This window comes from Varroa jacobsoni, unplaced genomic scaffold (genome assembly GCF_002532875.2).
Source record: "Varroa jacobsoni isolate VJ856 unplaced genomic scaffold, vjacob_1.0 scaffold_1168, whole genome shotgun sequence".
NCBI classification, from domain to species: Eukaryota; Metazoa; Arthropoda; class Arachnida; order Mesostigmata; family Varroidae; genus Varroa; species Varroa jacobsoni.
This window is the reverse complement of record NW_019214070.1, coordinates 17,883-31,518: the sequence shown is the minus strand read 5'-3', so window position 1 is coordinate 31,518 and position 13,636 is coordinate 17,883. Positions and strand designations below refer to the sequence as shown.

The 13,636-nt window shown below is 37.3% G+C and overlaps 1 protein-coding gene across 1 annotated transcript; it reads right to left on the bottom strand.

Annotated features, from left to right (window-relative positions):
- Positions 1-9,018: 9,018 nt before the first annotated feature.
- mRpL2 (mitochondrial ribosomal protein L2) lies at positions 9,019-13,010 on the bottom strand. Its single transcript, XM_022845474.2, has 5 exons — positions 12,591-13,010; positions 12,065-12,181; positions 10,701-10,830; positions 10,360-10,496; positions 9,019-9,762 (listed from the first exon to the last, which is right to left on the bottom strand). Exons 1-5 carry the CDS (start codon positions 12,723-12,725, stop codon positions 9,307-9,309), a joined length of 975 nt encoding a protein of 324 aa, XP_022701209.1. The 5' UTR covers positions 12,726-13,010; the 3' UTR covers positions 9,019-9,306.
- Between the last annotated feature and the right edge of the window lie 626 nt (positions 13,011-13,636).

Genomic DNA, 13,636 nt, shown 5'->3' with positions numbered 1-13,636 from the left:
TTGATCATTATTTTGAAGTTGTTTTTTTTAATCTGCAGGTGGACGCATGACCCTTCCGAGAAGTTGGCGAAACTAAATGCACTACCTTGGTTCCGTTGGGTTCAATTTCGTGAGCACCTCGGAAATCCCAATGTTTTTCTCCTACCAGACATACACACTCGTACTGACATCGAACAACTACTCACGATTAGTAGCGGAAGTATAAAGCGTTAGATGTTATACTTTTCATAGGTGTTACAAAATCCGTATCGTAACTTGACAAAAAATTACGGAAAATTTAAAAAGGAAAGTAAGAGCATTGATCTGCTCAATTGAATAACGATAAATATGATTGCAGTAACACTAAGTTTTGATATTAGAATAATATACGACGACCTTGCACTAGTACAGTACTGGGCTAATCGAGTGACAATTCTACAAAACTATTAAAGTCATGAGAATAGAAGGATTCAATGATTTAATTTGTCGCCTATCAATGTGATTAATACTGCCATAACCAGGCTGACTATTAGACGCCTCAATCTGCCTATTATATTGTAATATTTTAGCCATCAGCTATCTATGATAATTCGTAATCTAATGAGTAAACTAAGTTGACTGAAGGAAAAGTGTAAACTAAATATCTTACAAGAGGCACGAGGTATAGTATTCAATTTTGGCCATACATCGGAGAACTCGCTGCTACACTTGAGTTTTTCGGAAGGGCATACGGGAAGATAAGGAAAAATTGCATTGCGTGAAATGACCTGACGTCAGCGAGTAGCACTCATGTGTCCGACGGCTTAGCTCACAGCCGACATTATGCCTTTTTTTATTGTTGCGCAGCGAGAAATACTCAAGGAAAGTCCTGCTCCTTGCGAAAACAGGAGTTTACTTACTTACAAACAGGGCCAAGTCTTCTAAAAGGACACACTGCTTCGCCCGACATCAACATCACGCTAGTCACAATAACTATCAAAACAATTTCATAAAACATGCCGTCTATATTTCTGAAAAAAGCAGTTGGCAAAAAAATAAAATGGGGGCCGTATAAACCGAATGGTCATGACGTATGCTAAAATGCTTATGAAAAACACATGACCATTTTACAAGTTGATACTTTATAGCTCTTAGTAAGTCGTTCTTAATCGAGCTTGACGTGCTACTGCTATAATGGAAGTTATTAACGAGGATAGTTTTAAATGCCGGTTCGAGCTTGTATGTGCTCAATATGTGTAATAGTTAACTGCCTTATATAATGAGGGTAAGCGCAAATGCCCGATTTAGTAGTGGGCTTTTATCTTAAAACAGTGACATTAATCGTTTGGGCAACGAAGCATTTCATGTAATAGAAAATTTTGAAAGCACGAGGTGAAGAAATAAAACGAGATTATGTTCGTAAAGTATTACTCAGTTTCTGAGTTAATTGCCTAATCACAATTTACCCTTAAGAATGTTAAAGGAGACCCTTCTAAAAGCTTAAATAAGTAAATACGATGGTCACTAACATGACCTTGGGAAACGCTCAACGGAGGTGTCCGTCGCCACGCACGTAATAGGAAAAAATTATTTACAACAAACAACTTTATCCAATGTGCCTCCAACACCTGTTGAATTTTAATTATAGTACATTTTTGCATAATCCTATGACATTATCAATCGTATGCCGATCGTATAGACCTTTTTATGGCTTAGTAACTGGGAGTCAACACCCGATAGAAGCAAACATGATGAAAATATACAAATACCTACAAAAAAAGTTCGTGCTATTCTACAAGCAACAGCGTGAGGATGTATCAAATGTTCCTTTACGCGCAGATGGAATGATTTTGATAGGACTTTGGAGAGCCTTGGGTACAACACAAATCGTGAGATCCTAGTTCGTTACCTTACGTGCGCAATTTCATTGTTCGTTTTAATGGTTAGTGCAATACAAGTGCTTTTCATTATCGATCAACGTTTTCACAATGGCGCGTTCACTTTTCACATATTTGGTGAAAACGTCAATTATCTGGACTTATCACAGAGCCTTAGATTCGTGAAATATATAGTTAAGCATCTGAGAGCATCATATGTCATGCTAGTCGGACATAGAGGAAACAATCTTTGAGTTAATAAAGAGTTTGGATTAATTAAAAAGCCTTAAACACATATTTAATATCTCCACAATGACAGGACGACACTATAAGCAAACGAAAAGCCTCAGTGTAGCAAATAGATATGAACGATTTCATTTAGGATGAATGAAAGTTAACACATAATTGATAGCTTCCTTACTTATTATGTATTGTCCAACGCAAAAGGATCACAGAACACGTATGCCCATCATGAAGACGCGTAAAAATAAATAAGATTGTAATAGCACTACAAGTTATATAAGAATCTACAACGATTTCTATTTTATAGCACTGTATGAATAGAAGGAGCATGAGTATTTTGTTTTCGATTTAGTATTTTTGGTGTTTATGCTTATATGATGGGTATATCAGCAAAAACTTGATGCCGTTAGGAACTTAACCGAAGTGGGTCTTGTTGGATTCATCACGTCTCATTTTTTAATGCATTATTTTTTCTTTGTTCCTTATTTTTTTGATTATTAATATCCTATGATAAATTTTGCAGCGCTAAGATTTGTACCAATGTGGCAGCATGCTTATTTATTACGCAGTCGAATCTACCCAGACCACGCCGCCCCATACAATATACGTATGCATCAAGTCAAAGATGCAATACGTTATAAGTACTACATTTAATAATAATTATGATAACATTTATATACAGTCATGATTACATAGTGAAGGGCACGATGCTTAATGGTAACTGGTAATTTTGCCAACGACCATTTAGCGAGACATCAGAGAACGAAATACACCTCTACTGTATAAAAAAATTGCTGCTTTCTGTATATACGTGGTATGCAAACAAGAGTGTGAGATTACATGCTTACTAATCTCGAAGTTCTTAATCAGCTATGATACCTTTTTGTACCGATAAAAGAAGTGTACAATAGGGCTGACTGCCGAATCCGAAAATTCCATTCAAGTATGCATTACTTGGGGGCATTTTCCGGCTTCAGGGGAGTAGTCATACAGGCGACGGTCGAGTCATAACTTGATTTGAATATAAATCAGCCACATATCTCCCGCGCGGATCGTAATTACTAAGGTTTGTTACGGCATCCAATAGCACGTGCATACGAAATCTCGGCTGAGATTCCAACTCTCGGCGATGCTGAGAATAATGTAAGATGTAAGGATGCTAAGATTCTACTAAAAAAATAGATGGGCTTGCCATATCTGTTTCGGGTTGCTCGCCATTGACTAAGACTGACGCGGCGCCACAGTAATCTCAGTACTAAGTGGAAATGACACTGAATGGAAATTCCACCCTAGTTGGTTTTATTCTTTGAACGGGTAGGAATAACAAAATGGCAACACTAGCAGCTATAAACAGTTATACGGTAATAGCACATCAGAAATAGCAAACTACTACCTATGGCTTAAAGATATTAGATTTAGTCATCTACTTCCACCACAGCTTTTCGGCCGTATCTCAGGTCCTCTTTCATGTTGTAATAACTTAGGTCTCAACATGGATCGAAGTGGAAACGGACCTTAGCTGATTTGAACTTATGAGTGAATACGGGCAGCGACGGTCGAACGAAACCAATAAAATTATTGATAATATATGGTATCACATCTAGAAAATATGGGTGGTAGATACCTGCTGCTACTTCAGAGTCACTTACTGACATCATAATTAAATTCCCTTATAAAGTGCAGCACCAAAAACCCAAGGCGAACGAGGACCATTTAAGTCCAGAAGAACCTTCTTTTAGCAATGGTACTCAAGTACTTTCACTATGAACTTTATCACCGTAATAATATGCGTTACCAATAACGCTATATAATTCACCTGATCGATATCAGCAGGTAATTAATCCTTATCCTCCCCTCCCGTGTATCCCTTTTCTGTATGTGAAATACATAGCAAGTACATCGAACCCGTACATATTTACATATATTCATCTTGCAGCACATATGTCTGTAAACAACGCTAAAAACTGTTCGCCCTACTACGACTGAAAAGCCATATATATAATGTAAGAAATGGTGCCCGAGGGCAGATGCTCTGTTTATTATACTAAGTACGTAAAGAAAAAGGGAAATGAGAAAGAATGAGCACATGGTTGAAGTTTTCACGGTACAACCATGTTTAATCGCATGTAGGTAATGACGTTGATGATGATAATAATAATAACGATAATCGAGTAAAAGTGATGCCCTGTTCTTGAGTAGATGCCCTCATAGAATTACTGAAGACGGAACACTTATTATTAGACAGAACCGAATGTAACTGAATATAAGGGTAGTGTGTAAATGCAGCCAAGTTATCTAATCTATACACGCATAAGCTACGATCCAGGGGGTGTATGAGAAGTATCAATAGCTAATCTAAAACAACTGATAATATACTATATGATAGCGCAACGTTTACGTTATTGAGTACTATTATTACTATGATCATACATAATTACCATTATTACTAAGATACATTAATATAATAATAAATACTACAATAAAGAGGAAGAAAGAGTGCAACTGTAGGAGATAACTAAGTAAAGTAGAAGCGTTGTATATGAATGATTTGACTCACTCCTTTTTTGCACTAACTATAACAGCCAGTTGTATGCTGCATTGATTTATTATATTTGTTTAACCGGGCTGGTGAGATTGATTTTTCGTCGTGGAAAATGTAGACAGCATCACAAACCAGTAACAGCATGTAATACAATTGACTTACCGTATGAACATGCTCATATATGAGCCTTCAACAACGTTAGTTAAGTACTCTCTCTCTTTAAATTAACCATTAATTAAGCATAACTATTACACGTACTGGCGGTAGTAATAGTATTATTGTAAGATCTAGTTAGAACAACAGTACACCATATGGCTATTCTTAGGATATACCAACAAATACTTACAACAGAGATTATTAATATTGGTGGTCAGTAATTAATTTACTATTGACTCGAATAGGATATGTTAGGCATAGGAGAAATTAGCCCAGATTGCCTCGTATACAGCATTACGGCAATATATGTTATGTTGTATAAGGTCAGATACGAAATTATTGAAATTACTGTAGTAGAATGCACTCTGTTTGAATCTGAACGTACATTACCTTTAGTTCAGTCAAAGAATGTATACAACAAAGCCTAGACGGGCATCAATGCTATACGTGTATCCAATCCAACCACTTACCATCTACTCAGCTCACTGAGCACTGAATCTATTTTGCGTCATAGAACGACCTCCAGACCGAGATGATAGTTCCCAAAGGTACAAGTAAAAATCACTTAATTTGTCCAGGCTGAGTACTTTTGTGGTGCTACTGCTGATAGGTGGACTTAGCGCTCTTCTTGCAAAATTATTCTTCAGCAATCTTCTTCGATCATGATTTTCTTTGCCTATAAGTTGAAGGCCTAATATGAAAAAAAAGAGTCCGGATGTTGACCTTGTAGACAAGTACCAATACTGAAAGGCCTAACCTTTGACAGTAGCCTATTCAAGGAAAAACCAGTTGTGTAAGTGTTACCGGGTAAACGTGTGACGTAATATTTCATAGAAACGTGTGATATTCAGATAACAAACACAACTATGTAGACAGCCATTTGGCTTTTTCTATAGATGGAATGCTTATAATATCTTCAATTTCTTAATTATTTCAATTATCCAAACCCCCTTAGTTTATTGAGTTCCCAATAGCTGTAGAGGCCGCTTCAAAGAATTCGTGACTTAGTGTTACCTAGTTCCTCTGTGTCCAGCAATACGGACGTCCGTTTAAGAAGGTTGTCGCATATATAGAATTATTGTTCAGCACGACTCAAAGATTTCTACGCGGGATACACAAAAGATTGCAATGACGTTACCCATCCGATATTATAGCCGCACTGCAACGACACGATGGCTTAATGGGAGTAATCACTACCAGAAATGCGGTAAATCGTCTGCCTTACATATAAACTAGTGATACCGTGAATCATAGACAAGGGTCAAGTTAAGTATGTACTTATATTTGATGTTACATAGGTAAAGATATCTCTTTACTTGAAAGCTCCAGCCTTGTAAACTCAATTATTAGGTGTCCTAATTACTAATTCGTCATGAAACTGAATCATCTTATATTATATTAGTGTTTCAGTTATTGATTTCCGAAAACTATAAAGGCCTGTTTCAGTTCAGACTTCATATATTATATAGAGAATAGCTTCATTGATGCATCGTTTATTTTGTTGAACAGTAAATGCCTTTACGCAGTGCTACGTTAACTTCCCTGCTGCAATGAGGATGACAGTAGACTACATAGTAATAATTTATGTTAGTCATTATATCTGGATTGCGGCAGAGACATATGTTTCATGCTAAATGCAGCAAAAACCGTAGAGCATTTTATTGTCAGAATCAGATCACCGTATTTGCTTGTTAAATCAAATTCATTCCTTTCAGATAATTATAATATCAGTATTTTTCGAGGATTGGTTTTTCTGTGCCTTTCATCGCGCGAAAGAAGCACACAAGTTGGCGATTACTGCCGCTGGTGCCTTTGGACAACGTTATATCTGATCCAAATCCTTATGGCTCAGTAGCACAGCCTGCTCAAAAACGTAAACTCCTGTACCGTACCCTTTTTCCTTATCATAAAAATAGTGATTTCAGTGCAGACTTGTAGATCTATCGGAAGATTCGGAAGGACCTCACTATTATTGCGTAAATTTTTTTTCAATTTTTCCACTTGCCAACTATGCACTTCCCTTACATTTGTTACATTACTTCCATTACATACACAGGACGAAAATAAATACGATCGACGCTGATTGTCGTAAACATAATGCTAGCGATAAAAAAAGGTACTTTTGGACTTGAACTACTTTCATGGTCAACACGGTAGGCTAGACTTTAACTTAAAGTTGTAGGATTAGTAGGATCCTTCAGTATAAACCTAATACAAAAGGAGTCACTTTTATTTTATCACTTTCTCTTTAAAGGCTATTAGCTGTTGTTGCGTTCCACTCCATTTTGATACGATGATCGTACTCGTTACCTCCACTGCTATTGATATTATTCACCCTTTATACTATTATTAATCGACAAGAATCATACTGTCACGATTAATGAAGGAATGACTGAGTTAAGATAATGGCGATGATCGTATATATATACATCTTCGTCAATCACCATGAAGGTCGTGTACATCATATGTAGGATGTATTTAAGGATGATCATAATGATGCTGGTGGTTATGACAATAAAGATAAGACACAGTGAATGGCAGCAGACGAACGATATTTCAGAGTAATGCTCTAGCACCGCTGTCGCTGACGTCCATACGTTTTGGAAAAATAGCACTTACCGTAATGACAATTTGTCTTACTACAACAATAATCGGTAAAAGCAATGTGCGTGCGAACATATGTGCAAAGCAAAAGAGCTCTGTCTCGGGATTTTTATGAAGTCGAGTGCTCGTACGAACGAGATTTTTATCGAAAATAATGGTGACGGTGTTTCATTGATTGCTAGAATATAAAAGATTAAATAGGCCGGTTGGCATTTTGATTGTTCAACTGTGCCCAAACCTCTCTCTTCGAGAACGTCCGAAATTCTTATGCAGAAGTGATGGACTATTATAGCAAAAAGAGCTAGGTTATCCATGACAAAAGCAGAAATGTGAGGAGATTCTATGTCAGATCTTGAATATACTTTATGAACAGCCAAGTTTTGCTGCAATACCTCTATTAAAAGGTAGATCCTGTTTCCGTCGAAGTGATGCCTTGTACCTTGACCCTATTAAATTTAAGCTAATATCAGTCTCTGTTGAGACACTGTTCTAGTCTTACATTGCAAAATCCGTTGAAACTTTTTGTCACGCGTAGCCGAATATTAGACAAATATGGCGCGGGAGTTCATGGCGTTCGAGCCAATTAATATTAGCTAGTGGTTCCTAGCCTCGGTGCAAGTCTCAATTTAACTTGAGAGAAGCGATACGAAACTAGCGTAGGGACGAACAACTGGAAGAGATTTATTACAAGTAATTCTATTGATAATTCTACCGATAGAAAATATGAACAGGATAGATATTTCCGAATATACTATTAATATATTATTGACAAAGGTAAATAGCATTATAATAATTATTCTGACGATCTCGATGCTGAGCGATAATGGAGCCTTAACTAACTGACTGAGGTCTATATAACAGAAAGAGGAAACAATATGATTGTGGTAAATTTGTGATGACTACGACGGCTACAGAGAAGAGAAAATAAAACGTAATTTGTGTGGCCCATAGATCCGAACGGACCTCAGTGATCTACTGCCATTTCAAACGTTAGGGAGAAAGAGATAGCGAGAGAGAGAAAGAGAGTGAGAGTAACCAAAGCAACAAAAGTGACAGCAACAAAAATATAACGATAATAATTATGATCACGACGGTGGTGACGATGAACACAAAAATAACAAATAAAAAACAAAGGAAGACAAGAACACTAGCAGCGATTCGTGTCTTCATTGTACTCATGATATCATATTTGTCAGTATAATGTATAGTACAGAAGAATAGTTAAAAGTAAGATAGCTTTACTTTGTAAAGCAACGTCACAACGGTAAAGTACATATTTGTTATTTTTTAATTCGGAAGGAAATTCAGTGCTTGGCTTCAAGTCAAGAAATTACACTGAACGACTGAGGGAGATAACTAATGGAAATGTTAAGATTGATACAGAACAGAATGAACTTATTTAGTGATTTAATTACCTTGAATAAGCGCACCAGATGACAACACACACGGCCCTCGTGTAGCTTTAATTTCGTCTGTTGAAAACACTAAGAATAAATCAGTCCCGGTTAATAAGAGACATTATAAAAACTATGAAAGATAATGGATTAGACCGCACAATATATTTTTATAAAATTCAAACCTATATTCAGCAAGGCCGTTGCCAGAACAGAGCTAACAGAGTAAAGATATAGAAACCTCTTCATTTAAAACTCACCATTTATTTTCTAAAGGACAACAATATAGAGACACGGTTTCCTTGTATTAATCGAGTTCATCATATATGAATTATATGCAACACCTTCCTGGTATAAATTAAGTGGAAACTTCCGCTGACATTTTTCCATATTGTCTAGACCTATCCTGCAACTCTTCCTGGGTAAACGCTAACGTTCATCATTATTTAGGCATCTAGTCAAAATAGGTTTATCATATAAAGGTAGTTAGTATAAAAAGGCTAACTTAAACCGCCGAAGGCACTGGGCTAGTTTATGACTGAATGACATATTGGCTTGTGATTGTCGGTCTACGTATAGGCATGATCTTGACAGGCGGATGCCGTTTAATTTTTCGTCCGCAGTATCCATCCTTGCGATGCCAAAAGCCACTTCTTGGACGATGACCCAATCGACGAAGTCGATTAGGACTTCCAATTGGGTAAAATGTCGCCATGCGGTCTGCGTTTGACACCTGCCCCACAACGGCCAAGCAATGCTCTGACAGAGCCATCGTACGCGAGCTCGGAAGCTCAACGACAACTCGACCTGACACTTTCCTTTGGATGCGGCCACTCGCGCCAGCAGCTCGGCAGATGTGAGCGCCTGTTCCCGGGAAGTACTCAATGCAGTGTACTTGCGTACCAACAGGCAGAGCTCCAAGTGGGTGCGCGTCCCCAATACGGGCGCGAACAGGCATACGAGGCAACTCACGAGTCGTTCGAAGGATCTAATCAAAAAAATAAACAAGCATGAGACATGACATTTCAACAATGTGGAATAAGTAACTAAATATACAGGCAAAGTTCTCTTACTTATCGTGCATGTATATGCATTCATTTCACCGCTTCTTGTCAAAGGCGTAGTCTTAGTCGGTTATATAGAAAATAACAAGCTGTAAATTATTAACTCGAGCCTGCATTCGATATCTGCTTCGCAAATTTTTATCAAATTTTGAAAGGCCCGGGTTACCTTTTCTAACTTTCGTTATTTACATTTTCTTCATTCTCTGTTTTTAACACTGTAGAAAGACACGTAAAAAGGAGTTTGTAAGTAACTAATTAGATTCACCACTTGTTGCTAAGAAAGAGCATTGTAATAGATTGTTGAAACATGTATTTACACAGATTTGAAATGAAAGTATGTATTAAATATTAAGTAAACGAGGACAATATTTCATCTTTTATTGTAAAGAAGGAAAGTTGGCCTTGACGCTTACTCATCTATTCAACAATAATACAGCATCGTTTTCGGGAATAGTAAATACGTATCATTCGACGTAATAGGATAAATCTATATTTCCATGTAGCTCACCGTGACAGCTTACCTGCCCCACTTGAATACCCTCAGTGGCTATTATCCAGCGTTTTTTCTCACCATGAGCAACAAGCGCCAGTTTAGCAGTTTGTAAGTCGTCATTTTTAATTTCATAGACTTTTTCCTCGAGAAAGCCTTCTGTCGGACCTGTGCCACAAATGAAGAATCAAGAGTTCAAACGAGTAAGTGCATTAGTTCCAAAATTCTCACATAAAGAAATGCCCAGAAACTATGCACAGCTCCTCCAAGCGGCCCAGGACATTTTGTCATCGTATGCCAATCCAGTTTATAAAACTGTCTCACATATCTCTTTTGTTATCGATCCTTCAAATGCTCCCTTTATCTGCTTACCATCTCGCATGAAATCGACCCAGTGCGCGAATCTCTGGTAGCCACCACCTATCGTACGAACCACAACTCTCCCGGTTTCAGGATCCCGTCCACCTAATTTCTTAAGGCGCACAGGTTCCGTTGTGTACTCCTAAATTAAAACCGATATAAGCCAATAGTGTTTTAATTACTTTAATAATACCGGTTTACTTACAACAAATTATTACAAACGTGTGTTTGTCTCTATCCGCTCGTGCATCCACCTAAAATACTTTAGGTCGTATCATTTAAACTTAATTTTTCCAGGCTGGTGGGATTCCATCTTGGAGTTTGCTGTGCAATTACTTTTTGACTAACTGTTAAGAATTTCGGAATTGTTCATACGGGAGATTGTTTGTTTCCTAAACACTACAAAATAGGGCAGACATTTAGATGCTACACATTTTTGCTCTTAGGTTGCAATGGTGATTTTTGTAGAAGTGATTGAGGATTTGTAATATATGATGATTAGAGAGTTTGAAAACATTTTAGCTGTACTGGGTCAACAAGATCGCTGATACAGAGATGATGGTGTTGTAACCTCAGCTAGAAATCGGGTTAATAAGGATTTAATAGATAAATTGGCGTGAACTGCCTAAAAAAATTATTTTTATAAATGTGGAACAAAACTTAAGTGGTAACGTATTTACTAAACTTTCAAGGCGTGAAATGGTCTAGGTTTGAACGCAGACGTAGACACACTTCATTTTGTGTTATGAACCAGCAGTCTGTAACAATGCTTCTGCAGTGCCGGAAACAAGAATCGAAATATGTATATATCTAGGTACAGTAAAACTTGATCAGGGTTATATTTCAAAGTTGCAAGCCAAAATCATTTGTTTTCTTAATTAGCCGCATACATAAGCAGTATGCAGTGAGTAGCACAACAGAATTATATATATTATGTAGCAGGGCAACTAGCAGGAAACACAGACTGGGTTATATTTAACTAACTCCTGAAATAGGGTAATGAGAAAATTGTACCCAGACAGTCACAGAACCCTCGATCTAAAATAATAAATTCACTGGACCTCGAAAACGAATTATTGTAACCACACGGCTGGCCACCAGACCAAAAGCAATGCGACCATGTCTTAATAAACTGCCAGAGCCAGGGAAATTGCAGAGCAGTAGTTCATGTTAGATTAAATACCACACCAGTCAGATTTGTTAATATCAAAACTGGCTTATAAAATAACTGCAGCAAAGAAGTAAGTATACCAAAAATGGTGGCGTGACAAGTGGCGAAATCGGAATTGTTAAATTAGAGGCAAAATTGGCGCGGAGTAAATCCCGCGGCGTAAATATGATGACGAAAAATTCTGTTTTTATCGATAACTGCCTACCTGTGGCTTGATAAGTCGATACCCGTACTTGTTAGGCTCTGGTCTAACAATACCTTTGACGAGTGGTCTGGGATACCCTCGAATACGTCGTGAAGCTTTCATAGTTTTCGTTCTCACCTATGTATATAACATGCAGAGCAATAAATTTAGCAGTGGTAATTACTCTGATAAAAATGATCTCGGGGTTTACTCACGGAACACACTCTATACGACTCGAACGTAGAAAAAAGTGGGAATAAAAAATAAATTGCACACTCCATGTAACGACAGAAATCTATTTTTTATTTGGCCACAACTAACAATTCATTCTAAAAATTCGTTATAGGCATTTCTTACACCACAAAGTGACCATAATAGGCTCAATATTGCATATACATTAATACGATCACCATTTAAAAATATCTCTAGTTGCGCTCAACTCTTGAGTACGTACGTGCCTTCCAGTTCCTTTATGCGCTTATGAAACGTACTAACATAATTTCGTTGACAAATATTATTTTCCAAAGAAACCGAAAACTCCACAAACCTGTTTCAAAAGTATTTGGTTATTCATGGGGTAGAGAGGTGTATGAATGGCGGCTACTGCAGGCGCAATTCCAATAGACGGAAATCGGGCCCCAAGGCAAAGACCGCGCATGAGTGCAGTTAGAGCGCCTGCCATGACGGACAACGGGCGTCCGGTTAAGGACTAGCAAATTATATTTGCGATGTTAAACTAGACAGTACGTTTAGTTCCCTATTAGTAACACCACTTTAGCATAACCTCCCTACGAATCTTTAACTATCCTTTCCAAATACTGGTAAAGCTATTGTACATTCGCCTTGACCAACAGCATTTTAAAATGCTTTCAAAAACACTATTCTTGCAACGATAATAGTTAAATCCAGCAAACTGTACTAAGAACTGTTAGAGCCGCGCGTTCTATTTGTTGCACGCGACAACAAAACAACCAGTGATTTGGATGTATGGATTAATGGATGGATGAATCTTAAGCTGTTAATGCATCTTATTAGCCATAATTAGCTGGAGCTAGGAAGATAGACAACCTAATGACTGAATAATCAACAGTTAGTACGATAGCCTACTTTATAAGTCAGTGTAATATCAAAGAAAGCTTGTCAATGATAGACTGAAGTAATGTACTCAGGGGCCTTTACCGCAACAAGTACAAAGAGGTGTCAACCTTTCCGAAAAACTTTTAACATTTTGTTAATTCAGTTGCTAGTTATAATAAAAAAGAAAAAAAAGAAACTACCAACTGGAAATATCAAGTTTCAAAAAAAGAAAAAATGCACAGTCGTTTTTTTAGGTTTTGGGCGAAAACAGAGATCGACACATGTATGTCCACATTTGCCTGTGAGAATGCAGCGACATGCAGAGATTGTCACGAAATTCAAAAGGAAGAATAGGAAATTTCTAAATTATTCAAACGTATATGAAACAAATCCATTTTATGTTGAGGTTGAGGTGGGTGAGACGGCGCACTCCACACGTTTTTCTAGGTAGATATGTCCTCTGGTAGAAGTGATTTTATAACTAAATTAATAAATAACAACTTCAAATAAATATGA

Excerpts from the sequence above, each read along its gene's own strand:
- mRpL2 (XM_022845474.2), bottom strand. The coding sequence starts at position 12,725 with ATGGCAGGCGCTCTAACTGCACTCATGCGCGGTCTTTGCCTTGGGGCC. Across the intron at positions 12,182-12,590 it reads ACCAAATACTTTTGAAACAG|GTGAGAACGAAAACTATGAA; the intron begins GTTTGTGGAGTT and ends TTATATACATAG. Across the intron at positions 9,763-10,359 it reads AGGGTATTCAAGTGGGGCAG|ATCCTTCGAACGACTCGTGA; the intron begins GTAAGCTGTCAC and ends TTTTTTGATTAG.